At 34.4% G+C, this 24,961-nt stretch overlaps 1 protein-coding gene across 2 annotated transcripts in view; it reads right to left on the bottom strand.

Annotated features, from left to right (window-relative positions):
• Nucleotides 1-24,961, bottom strand: part of LOC135216931 (uncharacterized) — a 427,667-nt gene that overhangs the window by 74,063 nt on the left and 328,643 nt on the right. The window contains exons 14-24 of one of the 2 annotated variants that reach the window (XM_064252478.1): nt 24,451-24,492; nt 23,372-23,448; nt 21,976-22,071; nt 21,071-21,218; nt 9,136-9,253; nt 7,176-7,251; nt 6,708-6,887; nt 5,787-5,901; nt 2,277-2,393; nt 1,588-1,725; nt 1,054-1,177 (exon numbers count right to left, since the gene is read on the bottom strand). In XM_064252478.1, the coding sequence (XP_064108548.1) occupies nt 1,054-1,177; nt 1,588-1,725; nt 2,277-2,393; nt 5,787-5,901; nt 6,708-6,887; nt 7,176-7,251; nt 9,136-9,253; nt 21,071-21,218; nt 21,976-22,071; nt 23,372-23,448; nt 24,451-24,492 (1,231 nt within the window). The remainder of the gene's footprint in view (nt 1-1,053; nt 1,178-1,587; nt 1,726-2,276; nt 2,394-5,786; nt 5,902-6,707; nt 6,888-7,175; nt 7,252-9,135; nt 9,254-21,070; nt 21,219-21,975; nt 22,072-23,371; nt 23,449-24,450; nt 24,493-24,961) is intronic. The other variant, XM_064252477.1, reaches the window with a different exon arrangement.

Genomic DNA, 24,961 nt, shown 5'->3' with positions numbered 1-24,961 from the left:
ATGGATGTAAACCTGCCTACTTAAGTGCCTGTCCTTATAGTGCATGGGATACTAATGTACGTAAAGTGTTCCTGTCAATGGGTTCATTGATACTGTTCCCTGTCCTGGCTGAGCAGTGTATTTTGGGATGAACCTTTATGCAAAGAGGGAAGTTCCCTTTGAAGCATTGTCTGATATTTAATGAAAAGAGCAAGTAGTTCATTTCTGAGGAAATTCAGCTGACCATAATGACTATGGTTCAGTTTTGCTCCTTCTTAAAGACCTATTACATTCTTAAAGCTTTCTGTTTGAAATGACCAATGAATCTGATTGATTATGTTGTTCAGTGCCTGACAGTTTTTTTATAGAATAAATTTAGCTTAAAATTCATTGAAGGGCATAAAGCTTATCAAGCCAGTGTCAAGTGAGTAAAAGAATCTCCCAAGGACTAGGCAATGCTAGAAAAGTATATGTTTACATATATTTTACCAAAACTTGCTCTTACAGTCCCATTAAGCATATTTCTAGAGCAGTGCAGCACCACTGAGATAAGTGTCCTGCTTAAGTTACTATCTCTCACTTGAGCTTTATTTATACTTGTCACAGCAACAAATTACTGTACATTGATACAAATGATAAGTCTTGCTTGATATTCATGTTCTGTTAAAACAATTTTGAGATGTAGTAATTTGTTTTTCTTGTAAAACTGTAACATCAGTAATTAAAATGAAAACCTGTGCACAACCAAAAGAACTTATATCTTATATATATTTATCAGAAAAATCAACTGTGCCTTCTGGTCTTTGTCCACAAGAGATAATTCTTTCACATGGCGGCTACAAGATTTAATCTACCATTGGTGATATGTTAACCTTTCTGTCCTTGTGATTTGGTTCATTCAGTCCCAAGTGGCTTTGAAAACCTGATATTAAAAGTGTTCTGAATGTACGTTTGGTATTAGCAACCTCTGTTAGAAAAAAAAGCAAACTTTGTTGAATTTTTTTAATAATGTCTGTCAAAAGCCTGATTTTATAAGTCCCTGAGGCATATGGCTAAAAAGATAAAAGTACTTACAAAACACACTCCTCTTCACCACATCTGTTGACGTTGAGGTGATTGTCTACTGCAGGTGTAATCTTGCCATTTGGAATGAGCAGCTCAACACTGTTTCGACCAATAAATACATAAGCCCGGAACACTGTTGGTAAACATGCAAAACTTTTGATGAGGGTACTTGATATAATTTCAACTATGATAACTCCAAGTTTATCTTGACCATATTGTAAGTCACAATGACTGACAACTCTATTTTGTAAGAACAGTACGTATATAATACTTCAAATGATACAAGAAAAATTTCTAATGATGAAATGACCTGCAAAAAGTACTATAAATTTCTTACTTTGAAGTACATACATATATAGTTAGAAAAGTAAACAAACGGTTAAAAATGAAAAGCAAGTCGATGAAAATTAAATTTTTTATGTATACCATAAATGTTTGAAAATCGTTACATTTTGGAGGGTTCAATATATTAACTCCTATTTGATAAGTTTTAAATTTTTTTGCCTTGATACCAAAACAGAATTCAACATCATCATTACGTACTAGGGTTATACGGTGTATGACTTCCACGAAGGTTTAGAAGCCATGCAATTTCATCAAGCTGTGAGAGGACCAGCAGATCTGCCCCTTTACTTTCCATTTCTGCTCTTACCTCTGCTACTTTTTCTTCCCATCTCTTTCCTGATAACAAATAATCAGATTCGCTGAATAAAATTATATAGAGTATTCTATTCCACAATCTTTTTGTTATTGATTATTTGCAGTACTCAAATACTACTTTGACTTCTTATGTTTGTTATTACAATGCATAACATCTGCACTCATCACTGATAATACATTAAAAGCAATTAATCGTAGCTTGTATGCAAGAAAAACTTACAAAATACATTAGTAAAAAAATTGCACTTCAGAGATTATGGGCAGTCCCCGGTTATCAGTGGTTTTGGTTAATGGCGATTCGGTTTTATGGCGCCATGAGGGCTGAGTTTTGGTTATTGGTGCCATAAGGGGCTGATAATAAGAGTTATGATGCCATAACTTACTTAACAGAGGCACCATTAACCGGTTATCAGCACCATTAAGAGAAATTTGGTGCCATAAATTGCCGAGTTTCAGTTAATGGCGGCTTTTGCTTATCAGCACCCCGTTGAGAACGGAACCCCCACCAATAACTGGGGACTCCCTATATTACAATTTAGCAAAACTGCAAAATATAATAAAAAAAGCCTTGCCTGCAAACTGTAACTCATGAATAAAGAGAGGATCTTCTGAATAGGATGGTCGCTCATCATCTGGCCACACCAGATCAACTAGATTTGTTTCCTCTTGTATGAATTCAATACCCGTCTCTGAAAGAAAATCGCAGGTGTAAAGGTAATTTTGTAAAAATTATTCCCAAATTGAGAATTTTTTTAATACTGTGGAACAATCTTGAACTAAGAAAAGGATCCACGAGAAATAAAATAATCCCTATTTATGAACAAAAGAGTAATGAGCAAATAGGTACCTGGGATTTATGTTTTACTAAAATAACATGCAGACTGTCATTGGGAAGCGTGGTCTGAAATACAAGTTTGGGGAAATTTGGCCCTACCAAATATTCAGCTCGGTATCATACATTCAAGCAGCTAATCTGTGAATATTAATTGTTTTCAGGATTTTTATAGTTTTTGAAATTGAGAGGATTATATACTATTACATTATTGTGTAATAGCAGAATGAATTGTTAACTAACAAAGGTTCGATGCACAATAATATTTACTACGTGTAATTACACAACCTTGGTTATTTTAACTTTGTTTGACGTTGAGACACTTGTTGAACAGCATTTCTCTGAGTGTGGTCATATTTATTGAAAACTTTTAAGATTATTCTACCTAAGAGTAATGTTCTGTCAGACTTAAAATCCTTTGAAAATAATCTAGTGACCTAGGTTCAGTAAAGTGGGTTTCCAGGAGGGACAGACTCTGGGCCAGTAATGACCAGGTACCTTAAGTAAGATTCAGTTAGGTTAATACACTAGGCTCCAATGCTTTACCTTAATTTATAAGGCCCTAAATTAGGTTGGGGGGGGGGGGGGGGCAGAAGCCCCAGCTTAATAAGGATCAAGCACCCTAATTTTGTTTAAGTTAGGTTGAATTCATCTTCATCTTTTACTCTTTTCATGTTTTCCTACATCTAAAGCATCCAACTTTCCTACAGTGTTACCCCAAATTAACAGTTGGGGTTGGGGTGGGTAGTGTTTTGTGTCCCTAATCTACTAATTTGCTATTGAAACTAATGTCCACAATTTACACGGCAAACATTTTTCATTGTTTATCAATAAATTTATGAAAATACAAATTCCTCTTATCTGTAGGCTATTAGGGTTTACTGTTGCAAAATAGCCTAGTTACACCCTCGAAATAGCCTATGTCTATGGTATCAGCTGATGTCCTAGAGGCAGCTAGTATATGACAATTAGTAAAAGCTCTTGTCTCCAAGTGGCCTACAACACCTACCTTTCTCTGGCTTTTTCTGAAATAACTTTCCATCTTTGATAGTAAAACCTTATTTTACACCACTTTAGGGTAATTCTAAGGAATAATTCCGCACGGACTGCAAGGAACGTAACCGCGAATACGACATCCACTAGGGATTGGGGCATACAATGTACTATTTTGCAATGTTTAGTACTGGCCTGGGGGTTAATTAGTCGACCGCCTAAAAATAATGTTAAATTCTTAATAAGCAACCCGAGTACTAATAGGAAACTGTAATTTCTAAAGAAATACTCGACACGGGAGTTATTAGCTAGATTTACCCACTTTTGTATTTTGGACTTTAAAACAACTTTCCTACTTTCTGATGCTCGTTTTGCTAACTAATGACTTAACCAACCACACCTAACCTAACAAAGGATACTAGGTTCTTACAATACTGCATGATATTTGTTTTAAATATCAGTGGGATTAAGGTCCCTGTATGTCACTAGTTGTGTTTTCCCATACCCAAATACCAAACTCCCTCACTGTGATGATGTGATCCCCAAAATGTAAGATATAGGCCAAGAGTAGTGTCCACTATCTCTTAAAGCAACTATAATTTTCCTACAAGAATATTGGAAAAATTAAAAACAATTAAAAACTTGGGCATATGTTATTATTTTCAAGTTGAAAATGTAATAACGGTTTCCAGTAAACTACTATACTATTTTCGACTTAACAAGAATGATGTTTTACAGTACAAATGCCAAGGATTCACTAGAGTTCGAAAAAACCACCAAATTTTCAGAAACACGTATACTCTAATACACGGTTTGTTTTAACTTCATTTGAATAGAAACGGCTTTTAAAGGGGCCTGTAATAAAGAAAGCGACAGAGATGACAAGTGAGGGTAACTATAAGGATCAAACTTTAAAAGATAGTAAAAAAATTGAATATTTTTGTCTGAGACTAGTTCTCTCTCATCAAGTATAGGGTACTTTAAACTTTAGTCATAATAAATCAATATTCAATCAACAAATTCAATAAAATCAAAATAAAATATATGCACTGAACTGTCAAAAACTGGAAAACAAATTTAATTAAAAAATACGTGTTTGAACCTCTTTGAACACTCCCCATTTACAGTCTCTAGAGCATAATTTGGAAAAGGCTGGAGTATACATGCATACATTTCATGGCTAAAAAAACGATACGCTGCTTTTCAAAAAGAATACGTATTCCTCTTTTATTTGTTGGAATCACTCATTTTCTTTGACAAGTTATGGAGGACACTTCAACACCTGAACAACCTCCAGTTGCAGGGGAAAAAAATCTTTATAGCGTCAGAATGAACACTGAAAGTGCAAAATTGCGTTGGTAATTAGAAAATAGCATTTGAGTTACTGCCACGAGAAATGTCAAGGAAAAAAATGCATTATTCCCAAGGTTGGGAGACCTCAAACATGGCATTCATACGTAAGTTATACAGACATCAATGAAGTCATATGTTTAAACATCAGTAAGTTATTATGAATCAATGAATTTCGAGCAAGTCCAAACTAATCATAAGTGAATTTTGACGCTCCCCCATCCGATGCAAAGATTACTTACAAATAAACTGGGCAATGTACTAGAATAAGTGACGCATTTGGGGTAGGTTGGTTGATCAAATGAAATAACTGATCAACTGATGATTCATATCAGGCTTGGCATTTGAGAAATAGTTGAACATATCAAAATAATGTGTCAAAGTACCTTAAATGTGATGGTAAATAATGTCAATAGTGAAAGAGTGAACAAAAATATTTTTTAACTTTCTTTCTGGTAAGAAATGGGGCAAATGTACTTAAAGATTTGCTAGTTTCACCAAGTAAATTATGTCTTCCAATTATTTCACATTAGGATTTTACGTTAATGGAGAGATTTTACCTATGTTAAATAAAAGCACTATTCACGTACGGCGGTAGAGCATTAAGTTTTAAAAGAAATCATTAAGAATTGACATAGACAGAAAAAAAAGCAAAAGGAGAGAGAGAGAGAGAGAGATATCAATTTTTCCACAGAACCTTTGGCAAATGCTGAACGCTGCAGTCAGACGTACTGAATGCCTGCCGATCTACGAATTATAAGATAGTATTTTTATCTATCAATGTATAGCCTACCTGCAGTAATATATATAGCTTCTACAGAGATAAGCCACCAAGACAACAGTCACTATACATTCATCAAAAATACCTATGCTTTTCGGCTAATATGGCCCAAACTGCAAAATTTACCTGAAATTTCTTTTTCATAAGATTTCCATAAATCAGCACTCAGGAGTCTTGGGTCCGCTCCAACTTGTGATCCATTGGAGAGTTCTTGTTTCAGCCACTCTGTCAGTTTTGGAACCTTGAGGAAAAGTGAGGGGGGAAATAGTGAATGCAGTTAACATAAAAAGACTGTATTGAGAACCACGCTAAAGTGAATAATCCCGTCTTTGATAATGGCAGAAAATTTGGGCTAAAAAATGTTAGGTACTGTACAATAAGTCCTATTCAAAGGCAACAGAATGACACAAGTACAAATGAGAGTTTTTCTGGACCTTTTCATAAATTACGTAATGGATATGTAATGTCCCTCATTTTTTCATTGCAAAAGTAATTGTACAGAACGGAAGTGTAAGTAATTAATTTGGTCTTTTTCTTTAGTTACATAATGATAGGAATATTTACTTTGTTTCATTTTACGGGTTTATTGGCACCAGATGTGTGTGTGTGTGTATGCTCACACATACGTACATATAAATGACTTACTTTAAATTTGTGCGAGAAATAAGGAGAGAGAGGGAAATTCTATTAAAATCTTCAAATGGAAAAACAATACAAAATCTTTAAGATGAACAAAAAATTGAATAGAGTAAAAGTAGCAATCTACAAATGAACAAGATTTTGATATCGGGAAAAACTAGTTTGCTTCTCTATTTGGAATGTCACTCTTATAATTTATAGATAAAGAACTATGCTAATCATGCAGCAGATTGTGATAAAGGAAACGTCATTCATAAACTTTGAAGAATTATCCTGCTTTTGGCGCCAAGATACTGTATAGCAAGACAAAGAACTTATTCCTCTTTTTCATTATGAATTTGGTAACTGATAATCATTGCGATACCACTTCCAAACATATATTTCTCACGTAACTAAGTAGCTACTTACACCGTCAGCTCGCTCCTTCATGATCAACCAATTGCAGTCGAGTTCTCTTTCTGCTTGCAGGAAGTATCTGCCGTCAGTCCACAGTGCTTGCTTGTCCATCGTTACCACAACTGTCGCCGCGCTCCCCGTGAAACTGCTAATGTACCGAACTCGTTTATCAGCCTCTGGTACGTATTCACTCTGGAACATGAATCAAAAGACAAAATTCGACATTCAGCTCTCAGTCCGCACGATGTCCTCTCAAAAATTATAGTCTTTCAGATTTTAAATGATTTAATATTGGTATAATTCCTTCTTGAAGTTGAGTAAGCAAGCGCTCTTCACCAGCCGGTGTAATCAACACTCTATACGCATATAGACTCAAGTAATTTCTTTCAGGTCTTAAATTAAATCGAGGATTTTAGAAAACTGGATCTTAGTCTTAGAAATTTAAGTATAACCTCAGAATTGTACTTTGATCCGCCTTACCTGATGAGCATCTCCAGATGGAATGATATAAGCATCTAAGCCACGTATGGTCATCTCCCTACGGAGTCTTTCAACCCTGTGTGCATTTCAATAATAAAAAAAAAATCAGCTTTACAGACGTATTATAATTTTGACAAAAATATTAGAAAGTGAAGATGATCAACAGATGTCTCCTTTGGCTCATGACCCATGGGCAAATATGTAAGTAAAAGTGAGTAAGGATTTGAATATAAATGTGAAAGTTAGAAAACTATACATAATGTGCATTGGCAAGCAGTTTATGGTGCTGCATTGTTTTTCAATGATGTGCATTGGTGCCACCATACATATAAAAAAAACTACCAAACAGGTGATATATTAGCGTAGTACTTTAACTCCCTGTATTTAAATTAATATATGGCTAACTTTCACTGCATCACGTTTTGATTTTGAGGTTATGAAATGTTTTGTCACAATAATCAAAAGGTCGTTTATTTGCTAAGCAAGCTTCCACAGAACAGATGACCACGTGAAAAAGCAGAGAAAAACAGCAAAGGCAAACTGAGTTTTGTTCATAATAAATAACCACTATGGCAAGAAGAGCCCTAACATATATAAACTGAGTAAATGAAGGTAAAAGAGAAAACATTGCTTTGTCTTATGTACCGAGACTGAATGGGCTTTTAATTAGGAAAAACATTACTCCAAGTTTTCACAGCAACGGTATCAAGTAATATTTGGTAGTGGGCAATGAGACATCTTTAGGCATTCTGCCAAATTAGTAGCATACCCTGACTGAAGGGACACTGACACTGAGCATATTTGTTTTCATTATTGTTATAAAGCCTATTAAGTACGATCAGATGACCTATGATGATGGTCTTAATCCTGATTACCGTTGTCAGGAAAAGGCAAAGGCAATGGGAAAGATATAGGGAACAGACATGAAAAACCTCCCTATATATAAAGAAAACTTTGTGGACTAATGATAGCTATCTGGGTGGCATTAAATCATTAATTTCTTGGATTCTACCAATAACGAAAGCAAGCAGTCGGCTCTAAGTTCAGATGATTGTGGAACAACCAGAACCATTCAGTACAGTTAGTACGGTCATTGTAGCCTGTGGTCAGGTACTATGCAGAATGGGGGCACGCCATGGGATCAGCTGATCAAGCCTCGGTTTTACCAGACATTGAAATCCTATCGATAACACCACTTAATAATGCACCTCAAATCAATTGAAAGATTAGTGGTTACTCTTACTATACTCTGTTTTTTTTTTCATCTGTCCATCCGCCTGTGATGTTTTTGTATGGTAACACTGCGTCCCAGCCTGTAGATAGTTACATTCAGCTTACATTCAACGATTATAATAATAGCCTATTTCGAATGTTAACGGTGTAATTCGCATACAGTAAATTATTAAAACACTTTTCAGTTGCAAATGTACACCCAATATCCTTTTATTTACCTAAAACTTACACATAGCGTAACTATCTAAAGCCCGGGACGCAGTGTTACCATACAAAAACACTACAGGCGGATGGACAGATGAAAAAAAAACAGAGTATAGTAATGCAGCGCCAATATTATTACATGGAAAAATAATATTTAGTGATTGTGTTCCCTACGGCACTGATGAGGATCTGAATAAATTAACAGAATGATTCTTTTTAAAATGACATTGAAGGATGAAAAATATTACATTGTCATTGATGGGAAGTTGAGTGATTTGATGCATGTGTATAAATATTATCACAATCTAAGCTCGAGAATCACGTGAAGACATTCAGAACGAAAAAAATTTGGCATGATCCTCTTGGTCTTATCCACTGCAGAAAGATAGTTTTTCTTTCTACCTATAAAACTTGCAACAAAGTGAACTTAGCATTTCCTCTTACATTGAAATGGAAAAGTTTAAAGATTTTGTTAATTTTTAGTGGTTAATTTTCGGCTGTCAAAACGGCACAAATTACTTACCGAACAGTTGTATCTGTACATATCTCCGATATGCAGACCTCCATAGAACAATTTGAGCGGTATCCCGCAGTGATTTCCCGTTTCTTGCGAGATGAAACAGAATTTTCGTCTTCAAAATCTGCAGGAGACATCGAATCGTATGTTATGGTCCAAAAACTGAACTTAGTCTTTATAGGAAGCTAATAAATATTTCAACGACTAATCCATCAAATATCAACAAAATATTGCAAGTGGCAAAACAAAGCTTAGACTTTATTTTAAAACATCAAATTTAATTTTTGAGTGGCAAGGCAGTATGTTTTTTTCTCAAATGTTAAGAAAACGGCATAAAGCAAAACATCAATTAGAATGCAGCAAATGCCACTGGAATAAATAAACTGCAAAATAATATGTAACAATTTTACAGTTACAGAAAAAGCATGTTACTTTGCAAAATCAATTTGTATTAATATATATATGTCAAGAATACATATATTAAGTAACTATTTATCATGCCCAAATTATAATATAAAACAGGCTTTGCTGCTGGGTGCAAAACCTGCTGGTAAGAAGCACCAACACAGATCCATTGCAAAACACGTGAATAAAAGAAAAAAAAACAGATACAATGCCATAATAAATGTTGCAACATTAAAGACAGGTGAGAAAGAAAGAGAACTGGTTATTTCACCATGAGACATTAGGATTATTTAGTGAATCGTTTAATAAATTAATTCACGACTAAGTTGAGGGAAAATGCACTCTAGATGCAGCTCAAGATCAGTGTTTAAGAGGAGTAATGAAGTTTTTCATTTGTTTTTTTGAGTTTGCTTCAGACATCATGTTGATCTGCAAAAGTTTTCTTTCTCACTCGCTTACAACGTAAAGTCAGTCATTATATAGAGAGAGTACATTCTCTATTATAATTTTAAATATAAAAAAGAAATTTAAAACTATGGAAACCAAACACCGAAGACACACAAAATAAAATAAAATAGCCAACAGCAAACAAAAGTATAATCATAAAGACCACAAGTATAGAAAGAAAACCGTGATTGAAATCATACAGATTGTTTATTTTGTCCATCTATGACAAGTGTAGAATACGCAACACCTGTTGTTCAGAAAAATAATATCTGAAGTAAACTAACAAATAATTTACAAAAGTCGAAACTGGACGACATGCTCACTTGTGCTCACATTCAGTACCATCTAGAACATTATTTTGAAAGACTCCAATTTTGAGTTTTATTTGTTTCCAACTTGGAAAACAAAGTGTTAGAGTGATAGTTTTAGTACATAATTAGAAACATTAGGTATAAAATAAAAATACTTGGTAAGTAAAACAGATTTCCTCAGTGATTATTTTTGGATATAAGTGGCAAGTAGATTTAAAACAAGGAACAGCAATTCTCCCCCAATAAAGAGCAGAATGAATCTTCAATGCTCCAATGAATCTTCATTTTGGATTGTGAATAAACATACCCCACAATATATAAACTACTTTTTCACACATGCCTAATGGAAAGCAAAGCTGGAAACAGATCATAAACAATGATTCTTACCAACGGAATTAATAAATCAACTCATCGAATGCTTTTTAAAATTTATGCAGGACGAGGAATGGATATGTAGATGTTTGACATTCGACTATTATCAGGCTCCTAGAAAAAAGCTGATTGCAAATGAAAACGCAACATTCAGACTAGCAGGGGCTGTGTTTGATATACAGGGGTACTGCGGAAGATATCATAACTGTGGGCTAAATCAAATAACGGTTTAACTTAAATAGCAAAAGTAGGCAGCCCTCAGTTAACAGTGGGGGTTCCCTTCCCTGCAGATGCTGCTAACCGAAAATCGGCAATAACGGCACTAAAACCTGCTTAACGGCACCACTAACCGAATATCGGCGCCGTTAACCAGATATTGGCGCTGCTAACCAGATATCAGCACTGCTAACCAGAGATCAGCACCGAAAATCCAGTTAACAGCATTACTAGACAAGAGCCGTAAAACCATATAGTAACCATTAACTGATGCCGCTGTTAACCGAGGGCTGCCTGTATTGGGGAGGTCTGTGTGTATCAATGGTCATTGAAGGCTCAAATGGCTACAGTAGAATTTCACAAAACGGAGTGGTATTGAAGAAGCTGATGCAAAAGACAATAGGTTACTATGAGGCTCCAGAGTCAATAAAGGACAGAACGACTCCAAAGCATGAACATGATACTGTTACTTTTAAAACTAATGGTTCAAGATGCGTGTAGTCTGACAGACAAACATATGAATTACGCCCACTGAAAACATCAATACAACAGGTAAAACATGAAATGAAACTATGCCTATAAATCACTGTATGGCGTTATGTAAATACTACCAGAATTAAACTATCATCAAACTGTAAGAGTCTGTATCTCGTTTTCTCCAATGACCATTCAACACTAAGACACAGTTAAGGAAAATACTCTTACTCCCTCCATGCACATATATAATATATTGCAAAGTCCTTATTTCTGTTCCCAGCATTATTCCTTTCATTATCGACAAACGCACATGTAAAATAGGAGCTTATATTACGAAGTAAGCAAATATTCCTTATTCATTGAAGAAAATGTTTTACTGTACCATTCAACAATGTGCTTGTGTAATACATAAGACCCTACAAATGCAATACCAATGATACATTACAGCATATAACAATATAAAAGTACTCATGGCAGCCTCTTTAGAATGAAAATTGACATCCTATGTGCTGTACAGTTAGAACTATACTATGTGCACGCACAACACATGCACTTACGTAACTCTGCTTATGTGCACAGAAGCTAACTAGGCTGTAGACCGAACCACCCTTGGAAAAAGGCATTCCTTAGGAAGGAAAGTGATACAGGAAGCTTCGAAAGTGATGAGGCGTTGGAGAGTGTTACCTTTTCATCTTTGCAGCATTAAGTACGTCGGAGGACGTACAAAGGAAGAATAACTTGCGCCGAGATTATTATTTGGCTTCCAACACCAATCTTTTTTTATATAGTTAAAGAATTCAAGTTAGCAAACGAATATTCTACAGGTCACAAAATTATCTTCTTATTTTTCTGTACATGACTGACTACTTGCAAATGTACCAAAGGAAATTAAAATAATTTGCCAAATTATGAAGTCTGATAAGTTTTAGTGGAAAAAGTTTTGTGTACTTTGATACTTATGTGAGATTGTATAAGGAAAAACTAGTCGGTTAATCGATTAGCAAAAAAGCAAATGTGTAGTCTAACAGGATTCTGGTGGTAATTAAATGTGTATACACAAAATACTAAGAAGGAAAATAACATCCTTTATCTTAGTGAAAATATACTGCACAAACGAGCTACTAATCAGTCCTCCATTGAGGCAAGAAAACATATGCAATCTGCAATGCATTACTGCAAGTTATCTAAAAAAACTTGAAGAGTCATAGCACTGCCAATAGTGAGCTCTTCAAACTTGAGTGAGACAAGCAGGATTTTACCACTGAAGAACCGACTGACTGACATGAAGAAACGACGTCTCGTTGAGCCAGAGGTGCAAAATTTGGCTCACTTAAAGTACCCTAGGTGAGGGATGGGATTTTACCTTATACTGGAATGAGTAATGAGGAGAAAAGCTCAATTACGTTAGCAGGAGGAGAGCAAACTATGTTACAGAGTTGACAGAAACAAAACAGAATTCCAGGTTGGAAAAATAATAAAAAGAATTAATGGTTTCAAGAGTAAGGACTCAAATAGAGTACAGTATACCGTTATTGAATTATTGTTGGCAAAACATTACAAATTTAATCGTACATAGGTTAAACATTATGATTTATACCAAAGAAGTCCTGCAATACAAGAAAAATATTCAAAAGTTTTTCATCTTGACTATTAAGAGAACCTTTGAAATGCTTATATCAAAAAAGTCTAAAAAGTGTTTCTTGAATTTGGAGATTTTTCACATCAACCCTTTTAATGTCTTTTAAAATAAAGCTTATTCACAGACCAATATTTTCAAGACAGGTAAATATGTTTGGGGCATACTGCATCTAAGAGATTATTATTATTATTATTATTATTATTATTATTATTATTATTATTATTATTATTATTATTATTATTATTATTATTATTATTATTATTATTATTATTATCATTATTATTATTATTATTATTATTATTCAGAAGGTGAACCCTATTCATATGGAACAAGCCCGCAGGAGCCACTGACTTGAAATTCAAGCTTCCAAAGAATAAGGCGTTCATTTGAAAGAAGTAACAGGAGGTAAAAGGAAATGCAGAATGAGGAGATCAGTTATCAGAAAAGAAAAATACAAATTAATAAATAAATAGATGTATATGTAAGTAATTTTTAAATAAAATTCATAACAGAGAGAGAGAGAGAGAGAGAGAGAGAGAGAGAGAGAGAGAGAGAGAGAGAGAGAGAGAGTTTGCTGGGTAAAGGGGCGAAAGGAACCTATTTTTGACACCAGAGGCAATAACAACATAAGAGCAGAAGATGGGTAGAGCAGGGATAAGGAATATAACATTTAACGTTATATGCACTATTAGCTTAACCATGACTCACAATGTAAAAACATGTTATAATTAAATAGCCTAAATCTGTGTTGTGGAACCTGAAGACAGAGAGAGAAAAAAAAGAAGAGACGGCAAATATGATAGTTCACCAGAGTTCTAAGTATTATGGCACCGATTACACCAGTTTTATCTAAATAACTGATTGCAAGTTTTACAGAAACAGGTAGTAGCCTAAAACAAACGAATAAGCATGCACCATGGAAAAAGTTTTGGTAAGAGGTAAACTATATAACTATTAATATACAAGAGCTTAAAGATACAGCAAAGCTACAACTTCTATACACTTAAGCAAAATGACTGCACAAAATGAAACCAAACTACAGATAAAAGAGTGAACGAAATGAAAAATATTGTTATAACGATGAAACTTAGAGATTACCAAGAAGCCAAGGCGATATTCTATGTCTGAGCCTACAATAAACAGGAACATGTATGTACACTTTTCACAAGACGATAATAACTAACAGTAACAATCAGCGAAAATACATAAACGCATGATGAGTAAATGGATATCATTACCTCTATGAAAATAATGTTCTTGTAACCCCGTTTGACGGGTTAAACGAAAGTTAAGATGAAACAGTTTTGACTAATTTTTTTTTCTTGCCAGTGTCACAATATTTCTAACAGGTGTATGGACGACTTGTAAGTTCTTTTAGCCATAATTGAATGTATTGTACAGATAAGAAAATCCTTATCAATTTATAGCAGGGGAGACGAAAGATGTAGGTCTTGTTGAAAAGAAAGAAAAGAATACTTCTCCACAACTTGTTTCCTACTATGCAAAAGTCAATATGTTTAACAAAATTAGTTTTGGGAAAATGATAAACATTATCTTAGGAAATAGGGTCTTCACGTAAGTGATAAAGCAAGCCATCTGAAAAACTACTGAAACAGCGTTTTAAATAAAACTAAAGTTTCGTTTCATTTTTTTTGCCGTAAGTTTTCGTTTATAGCTTTAAAAGTAGCATTATGTCACATATAGTCTTAGGATTAAAAAAAAATGAATATATTCAGAAACAAGACCTAAAGCAATTTTCCTCAACAAATCCCTCAGCATCCCACAGTGGTAAATTGTTCCAAAAGTTTTTACGAGCACCCATTATTGAACCCTTGACCTTGTCTGGCATTTTCTAGAATCACTGCAACAAAGGATAAAGGAAATTAATGAAAAATGAAAGGGGATTAAAAGAGGTACACTGACAGGGCAGTCATTTAATAACTGATTTAAAGGATCCCACACCACTCTTGAAGTGCTGAGAATCTTTAATGCAATCAGAATACCTAGCTGACAAACTTTGCCAACAAGGGACCTTTGTTTTAATTAGAGCATTATCTTTCTGAAATTACTTCTTATTAAATGTCTCATGGGAGGCGAGTGACCAAAAATTAAATTTCTAACAGATTTAACCTAAAAATATTTATGCTATAGGAGAGTGACTTACCTTAGTAGTGAAGATCACCTTAGGTAAAGCGAATTTTGAACTATCAGTCATCTGCCTTCATCGAACATACTGCATTAGACTAAAAAATTACTGTACAGGAGGTCTATCAACGAACATGAAAATTCAAGAAAGCCATAAAATTGCGTTTTAATACCAAGCTCGCATGAAAACGATCATGCAAACAGAAAGTGTAACTGGGGTTCATTGGCATATAAAATGACTAAATGGGATAAACTGAATATGAATAAGCACACACTTGATATGCATAGATCATCTCTTTTCAAATGACTGCAGTACTTTATAAACAATTATAAAGGGAAAATACCTATACTAATTATAAATGAAGACAATGACAGCTTGTTCTTGGCCAAATTGTCATTCCTGACAATAAATCAAACCCTGATTTACATTAATTTTCTTATTTTCCCGTATGGGTAGCTTGCTTTATCACTTGTTGGGGAATGTTAACATGAACTATAATAAATTCATATCTCACAAACCCTGGCAGTTCCTTTTTAAACTTCTAGCGAACAATTATAATGTAAGAAGAAATATTCCTTGAACAAAAAAAGCAGACAGTGCTATTGTTTATACATATGAGATGTACCTAATTGCAAAAAAAAAAAAAAAGTTTCCAAACCTCCCTGAAATAAAACTTTGGTGATAGGTATTACATAGCTGCTAGAAAAAATAGATTTTGTATGTTTACAGAAGAGATTACATGCAGTATTTAGAAAAAAAAACTAAAGCATTCCATCCACTTGAATTTTGGTGCAGTGAACTTCAACACATCTGGGCACAGAAATACACCAAAGGATTATATTCTACTTACTTTTGCACGCGTTTCTCTCATCTTGCATAAGGATGTTGACTTTCTTATGTAATCCTCAGCACTTTTTTGAAATCATTGATAAATAATAGTAGATATTTGCTGATTAAATGAAGGTAAAAAAAGAGAGACCTTTTTGAAATGTTTTGTAATGAGAATTCAGGACACACGAGATTGTGTGTATGTATTAGAGTGTATGTAGAAAAAATGCTAAATTCCTACGCTACATGTACACGTACTGGTCCTTAATAGATACTCAACAGAGGTCAGAACTACTGCTTGTACCACATCAACAGAGTGGGTTATTTGACTGAAAGAAATTTTCATACTAAATAGTAAATGTATATAGAATCCCTATGGGTTAGTTTTCCTAATTTACTATACCTAATTTTAGCTTGCTCTTCACTGCATAATTTTCTATTAAAAATGGATTTCTATGATTATTACTCTCATAAAGAATTGCATTATTTTCATTTTTAAGATCTCTATTTCTAATCTACTGGGAACATATTGAGTGATTTGGAATGTCGAAATTATTATATTTTCTGTTAGTTTAGAGCAAACTCTTTGCCTTAGTAGGAACCAGCACAATAAAAAACTGCCGAAATTTTGCAAATAAAATGGAACTTGACAAAATATCTATGGAACTGAATCTTAAGTAATAAACAGGGACTCTTCATGTGTGCACATTAAACATATTGCTAAAAGGGTGTGATTCAGATATTACAAGTAAAAAAAAATAAAGCTGCCAAAATAGAGAAAATCCCTTGCTCACATGTAATTCCTCTGGATCTATTAAAGGTATCTTGTGGTTGCAATAATCAATGTGGGATGACAGTAAGATAAAGGACCACCAACAATACCTCCTAAATTTGCGCATGAATACAGTAACGATCTCTGTCTCAGACCAGGCATACTTCAGTCCTAATACTGTAACCCTAACTGGTCCATCGCACAGCCTGAGACTGAGCCAAGATTAGAAGTATGACAATATACAAATGAATGGGTCTCGGGGCTATATTTGCTCTGATATAAGAAAATGGAACAGCAAAGGAAGACGTACCAATGAACAAATTAGAGAATAGCCAAATTTATTCAGGGAAGTGAGATGAAAGCCTGCTGGAGATCACTACAATATGGTACGACACTTCATTTAAGTGTATATACTGCTGGAGGTGCCATTTTGGGAATGATCTAAGATTGAAAACGAGATTATGAACCATTTAGTCTGTAGCCTATATTTTGTTAGAGGCAATTATTTCCTCCCAACTGTGAATATCCTTAATATGTTCATGAGGCAGATTACAGATCCTTAGGGTGAATGGGTAATTTTGTGCTCCACATTTAGCAATTATAAATATTAGATCAGTTTTCCATTTTATTTGCTTGCCTATCAATTCCATAAGATTGGGCGTCTGTAGAGAGAGAAAATGTACAACAGAAAAGGCAAAATTTAGTTTTCTTTGTATATTTTATTAAGACAATGGACATGTCGTTATCACAACTTATATAGTACAAATATCTGTGGGTAGTTTATATTTTCTCCATTATACTGTACAAGCAAAATAACCAGCAACCCCATGAATGAAATCTAAATGAAGCGGAACTTCAAGATAGAGCTCATTAATTTCTAAAAGTAAAAGCACCCATATATTAGCAAAACCAAGATACAAAACACAGGTGGTGAATACTCCTAGTGAGTATTGTACAGCAATTAAATAACTAAAAGATGGGGGTCTTTATATACATAAAAAAATGCTTTGAGTGATGCAGAGGATGATCAACTACCTTCAACAAAAAGGGAAACATAGAAGCTGAAAATACTGCTGGCCAGAGGTATGAAAAAAGGGATTTTGACGTAGGAAAAATCTATTTCTGGGAGAGGAAGCCGTGTCGCCCAGTGAAATGTGTCTCCTTTAGTGCTAATGGAGACACATTTCACGGAGCGACACGGCTGAGCCCAGAAAATGGTTTGATATGGCGGAAGTTGGGTCAAACATCCTCCTAGAACATGTGAGAATCTACAGACTACATATTATGAACAGTACAAGAACAGGTGGAGAATGTGACAACAGCGCTTTCAACTTCCACATCAAAAGAGAACGAATTCGAACTCATGATAAAGGTAACGGTAGATTACATAACAGTTTCAAATCAATTTTCGTGATGGAAAAGTCTTGTTGCCAGCTGATAGACCAATGTATTGTAAACACTAAACAGGTTCAAGGGGTTCACAACCATTTCTGATAAGTGGTCAAATTTGGTGTTTGAATATTTGATTATAGATCAGTGTTGAGGATAACACTGAATTACACTCTACCAGCTTTATGCACAAACTTTATGTATAAACATGTATTGTACCATCTAAACATCATAAATTACATGGGCCACTGATGCTGCTAATTGTCATTAAACATTCTTAAGAACTAGTTTTTGATGAACCATTAAAAGCAGATAGGCACCCCTCCCCACACAAGGAAAAGAGACCTTCTTCATTGTAACATAATTCTGGATTAATGTATGGCAGTGCAATACAGCATTCAGTCAATATGGCCTTGTGGCCAATGTTTTTCAAGTGAACTTAAATCTTCAAGAGAATCATTAATCCTTATCACTCAGACTGTTTAGAACAGGACAATGACTATTTTGCTGAGACATTCCTGTTTGTGGGAATAAAATCTGTGACATCTAATGGGAATTGCTATATCAAACAACACAGTTTACTCAGAAAAAAAATTTGGAAAGACCAAAGAAAATGCACTGATTTGACAACGCTGTGAATTTTGCTGGGTACCCAGCGCAAAATTAGATTCTATTTTCTTAGTAATTCAGTGGGATTTAATACAACACAACTTTCCCTACCATGCACAAAATATAAATCGACTTTCAAATTATTTGCGTTCATATTACATGAAATTTTACGTGTAGTTGGTCTGCCTTATCTATGAACTGAATATATCAACTAAACTATTGCTATGACGAAATTTAGAAGTTACCGCATAAGTCAATTTGCACCTCACTTCTAAAGCTCAAAAAGTGGATAGAAAAATTCCCAAGGAAAGGGAAAATGCCAAAGTTGCCGAGAACATAAGGTTATAAAAGACATGAGATCACGCATTGCCGCTATCGTTGAGAATCAAGGATACAATGAAACTGGAATGTATTGTCATTCTTAAGCAACAAAATTGCCCCTTAGAGCATCATTTCTTGAATAGTGGAATACAGCGCCTAATCAGTTATTGTCTTTCGTGTTGTTCATATTCATGATACTAGAATAATATAAGTACTAGAATGGTTTCCTCTTCAGGTCTACGAAATAAAGCCCCATTTCATTGATATTCGACCAATCAGACCTATAGTTCTACGACTTGAAAATAATTTGACAGATTTAGGGATACTACATCTAGAACCACTGACCAGACTTAATTAATAACAGATTCAATTTTTATACTTAGTTCACTTACAAACCCAAAATGGGAGCGTCCAACACAGAAGCTTTTAAAACGTGAAACGTTATTATTCTGTTATCACTGTTTCTCTTCTCATTTTCAAGAAAAGTTCAGAGAGCCTTAATACCTAATTAACTGGCCAGGTAAACTAACTTTCAACATGAATATCGAAACTGCAAATGAGAAAAGTAAAGAAAATGTCTGGTAATCACCTCGGCAAGTAACAAAACAGCCGACAGAACGACAAGCACTGTACAGCGGAGATATATAAATATTACAGCTTATTGCTAAAGTGCGTAAAATGTCACAAACGGTACCTTCATTCAGTCTTTGGTAAGAGTTGTGCGGTTGCATCCAAATGCAGCCATACAAAATACAGTCGAGTTGTTTGAAAATCTCGCACAGATGTGGAAAACAACAGCATTTGTTTCAATTACAAAAGTTCAATGAAATCAACTGTCATACAAGAATCATACACTACACAAAGAATGACATTCAGTATGCAATAAAAATAATTCAATTGCCACAATGACATGAAAATAACAAATGACTATAAGCAGGGATTCACATAAAGCAAAACCTTGTTGCTCATAAACTTCCTGACTCAAATCAGCAAACAGCAGTGGATACTATATATGACTGTACCAGAGGTGTAAGCTTTTTTACACTTTCAGTTGCTCATAACAAACATTTTTCTCAAGCAGTTTTCTAGAAAAGATGAAATGGTTTTGCTTTGGTTAAGTGTAATTGAACGGCATATGAATCAAAGATGAAATTGCTTTTATAAACATTTTCAAAGACAATTTCATATAGGTTTTTCAGAGACAATTTCAAATAGGTAACCACAATGTTTTGCTCTGTGAAACAACGCCCTGCTGGTCCCCGTTTCTCGCTGTATACAGGTGCTGTTAACTGGCTGGCATAGGCTTGACACTGTCATTCTTTTCACAGAAGATTCATTGGCTCTCGTCAATCACTGGATGCTAAATAACCAGCTAAGATTAACCTAGAACATTCTTATACTATCCAGTTCAGTAATAAAATCATACAAAAGTATTGTATGCCTTGCAACTTACACCGGGAGTTCAGTACACACGCAACATATCATGGATGTCGAGGAAAGATGGACGTTTTCAACGTCATGTAGAAAAGTAAGACCTTTAAAATAAATTATTCTTTATTATGATGACTTGATAGAAATAGACTTACTTTAGCATTAGGATAATGAACTTTTTTGTTTTTTGTTATTTTTGCTTAGTAGAACATCCAATAATATGCGCATAAAACCTTGCTTTTTTTTTAACCATGATCAGCCCTTCAAAGAGGAATTCTCATCATGTTGAGTAAAAGACTTCTGAAGTAATGCATTGCACTGTAAGAGAAATGTATTATATCAAAATACATAAAAACTGGCTGTCTATCCAAACATGATACACATAAAAGCACAATTCCTATCTACAGAAGCCAAGCTACAACTCCCACTGTCATCATCGCTTCACTAATGCCCTGAAAACTGTCTCAGAGCTTGAACACCAGCTACCAAGACGACCAGCAATGACGGATTTATACCCGAGGGACCACCGGCAGCACGGCCGTACGTAAGAGCTGCAGTATAATCAGATCTTGACTTGCCTGGGGCGAAGTTGAACTTATCGCTGACGCAGGGCAGTCGTTCCGTTTTGGAGATCAGCCAGTCGTAGCCTCGCTTACGCCCCTGAGCGATGAGTTCTCTGCCCACAATGTCTCTCACGTGGGCGTGGTAGTTATTGAGCCACTGACACTATGACGAGAAGAAATAAAAGGGAGGAGGGAGGAATTGGGTTATTTCTTCGTAATTTATGGTCGGATCAAAATATTGAGAATCGTAAAATACACTCTTGGTACCATTTTCATTGGCAGGCATAAAATTTCTGGTACTGTGTCCATCTTGCTATTCTGCAGATATATAATTAGCGATGCATTGACAGTCTGCATATAATTGGAAGCTGTCACTGGAGGTGTCTAGAAGTCCAATAGTTTATAGGCTACTGAAATACTTCCATAACTTGGTAAATGGTATTTACAGTACAAGTTGTTATGCCCGAGAAATATGAGTTATTTAAGAAGCCCTCGTTTGGGTGAGAATTAAAACAAAATACTTTGAAGAAATGAGTAGACAATGAAGATTCAAAATGGAATGTGAAAATGGTCTTCCAACTCACGAAATTTGGTCCTGGAATGCAAATATTCTTGCAAATAAAGCGGTCAACTTCTAAAAACAAAACCTGATTTGCCTAAAACATCTTACTTTCATTTATCAGGAACGAAAAGGTGAAACAGTAGTTCTCTACAAGAAAGCGAGAACAGGACAGTACAGTTTTGAGTGCCTTTGAGTTCCATGAAATAATTTTAATTTTGCAAGAGATTTATCGTCCCAAAATAAATTTGTTGGCAACAAGGAATGATTTTCTTAAATTTGTGACAAGTAATGATTGATCTGTCTATTTTTTTTTATACTTTTTTCATAGTTTTTTACAGAACCAAATCAAATACCATACCTGTTTGCTGGTGAGCATTGTGAAGTTGATGAGATTTTCTTCGAATGGTACCAACGTCACTGGCTCAAAGCCCAATGAATTCTTGTCAAACTCATACTGAAAAATCAGAGAGAAAGTAGCTTATTTCATTACCCATTCATCAATATTTCAGAATAAAATGGCATGAAATATCCATGTTCATATATTTGGACCACACTCCAGATGTGTAAAAAAAAAAAAATGATCATTTTCTAAGACTTCTATATCAAGTTCTTTAGTTCAGCATACTCCTTCATTTAGAACTAACCTTGAATTTTATCATATTGAATATCCCTGGCTCACTGGCTCATATTTCTTTAGATATTCTTTTGATCATCAATACTTATGGTATCTCTCAACAAAGATACCACTGCTGATTTGTGGCAAGTATTATTTTACAGCACATTTCTGAGATGGCGTTGATCAGTGTGTGGTTATGTTTGGTCTCTAGAACATTGAAATGGTTCATCCCTTGCCTCTGCTGCCTATTAGGTACCTTAAAACTTTAAACTTTATCAACAGAGTCCTAAGAACCCAATCAAGGTGGTACCAACTATGCTTAAGCACCTCACTGAGTTGATGGGATTGTTGAATTTCTCCCTAGTTAAATGTCATATCACTCGCAAAAGTAACAAACTGGCATGTCTTATCTTGACTGCTTATCTTTAATTGGTTCTAGTAATGTTAAGAAGCCACTGAATAATGAAAAATTCTAGATGATTTTGAAATGGTATTTTACTTCGTTCATAAGGAGAAATCGAGAAATTTTATATAAAAGAAATCTGCACAAAATGGGTGAACGTCAAAATCCGAAACACACAGAACGTAAGATAAAAATGATCACACAAATGCATCCCTGTTTAATCTAAGCTTAGTTTTCATGAACAAAAGTATGAATAATTAAATACATTTAATTACATTCGAATTTTAACAATCTTGAGACAATGGACTTTTTTTTTTTAAACATTAACGTTTCACTCCTGTTCTTCAGGTTTGCTACCCTACTTCTTATTTCAAAGGGCTGGTATTTAGTGTAGTTCATATGGGAATCTAGTGGGGGTTTATACAATGAAAACAACTTTAGTTCAAAATAATCAGGGCACAATATAAATCTGGATGGAAGGTGTGTCCATGATTATTCAGAAGAAAGCAAGACAAACACTCTAACTCTCATGTATATATATATAATATATATATACATATATGTGTATATATATAGTATATATATTTATATATATATATATATATATATATATATATATAATATGGATATTAGGACTGAAGAAAAACTATATCCTAAAAAGTCAAGTTTGTTAGACTATGCAACACAACAATACGGGACGAAACATCAGTGAATTAGGGTAAAACATTTACTTACGGGAGTTTCCTTGTTCACAACCGTTAAGATAGTCTCCAGACGAATCCCAAACTCATTGTCTTGGTAGAATCCAGGTTCTGTAGAATTGAACAACAAAATTAATCTTTTGAGTAATTAAAGAATTGCTAATAAATTTTTGAGTAATGAAAGAATTGCTTATTAAGGAACTTGTTTCGTGGAAAGATAAGAAATTTTTTTCTCACTTTCTTGATTGCTGAATATTTTTATTGGACAGACGCCTATCAAGGTTTTAGATTATATGGGCAGTAATGAATGAAAATGTACTACATATCAGATTATAATATTTCCACTAGTGTTGAAAATGTCACGAAAATAAAAAGCCTGAAAATATAAAGCCTTAAAAAATCGGAAAACTACTATCTTGAACTCGTAAGCAAAAACGAATGATTTTCTGTTTGGAAAATGTATGAAGATAACTTTTTGCATAATCTACTGGAAATCAAGGTGATCATTTTTTGTGTTGCAGTCTGCTGAAGACATAAGTCATAAAAATTAAAAAAGGAAAAATTCAGCAATTCAGTTGTAAAGAAAAAAAAAGGGCTGTTGAATTTTATATTATAAGGAGTCGAATAACGATGAAATTTTATTTCCGGTGAATTACGATATGCTAGGAATTTTTCCTCCCATGTGCTTTGGAGAATTGTATACGTATTTTTGTGTTGGAAATACAACAGCCCAAAGGCAACTTGATATATCATAGATCCTTTTCAGAGCATTTCTCGTTTTGAGAAGAGTCAGGAAGTCAGGAAGTCAGGAATCTGCAATTTCATGGTTGGTCTGAGGTTCTTCCGTGACTCTAATAAATTTATTTATTTATTTATTTTTTTTTTTTAGCTGATAGGTAAGATGGGTGAAAGAAGAGTGAGGGCAGTTAGCTAGCTAACCGTGGTAGGGAATAGTTTGGAAAGTTAAGTATTAGTAAGAGTAATGTAAAGTGTGGTTTATCCACATTTTTATTTGGGTAAGGGTACAATTTTCTAACTACTAATCTTAACATAATACAATAATGATTATAGAAACAAGTGAAAAGCACCAAAACATTCAGAAAAGGGACTTACCATGGGATCCAAAGTAGTTTAGGCGGTATTCATGCTCAAAAGCTACAAGTAAAGAATACAGTTACACATCAAAAGCGACAAATTATGATTGCAGTGGTCTAAATGAAACAGGTAAAAGTGTACAACATGCAAAAACGCATACAGACTTAGCTAAGCATCTAAGCATGCATCATAATGTCTTTAAAACGTACAAAAAAAACAAAAAACAAAAAACAAACAAACACTAAGTGACACATGTCCTGAAGAAATCCGAGGAGTATCAAGTCACTTCGTCAAATGCCGGATATTTCATATACTGGAAATGTCATCCTACCCTAGCACGTAAAAAGGGGAAATGAACGATACACATCTTAACTTCATTTGTAAACTCAAGATCATTGAAGAATCATAAAATTGATTTCAAATAGATACAGAAATCCTTCAGAAGCTCATAAATGTTATTTCCACTTCAGCTAAGCAGATGAAAACAATTTAAAATCAAGAGCATTTACAGAAATATGTATCGCAAGAT

Source organism: Macrobrachium nipponense, chromosome 6 (genome assembly GCF_015104395.2).
Source record: "Macrobrachium nipponense isolate FS-2020 chromosome 6, ASM1510439v2, whole genome shotgun sequence".
Lineage (NCBI taxonomy): Eukaryota > Metazoa > Arthropoda > Malacostraca > Decapoda > Palaemonidae > Macrobrachium > Macrobrachium nipponense.
The sequence above is the reverse complement of the archived record's forward strand: the minus strand, read 5'-3'. Positions and strand labels throughout refer to the sequence as shown.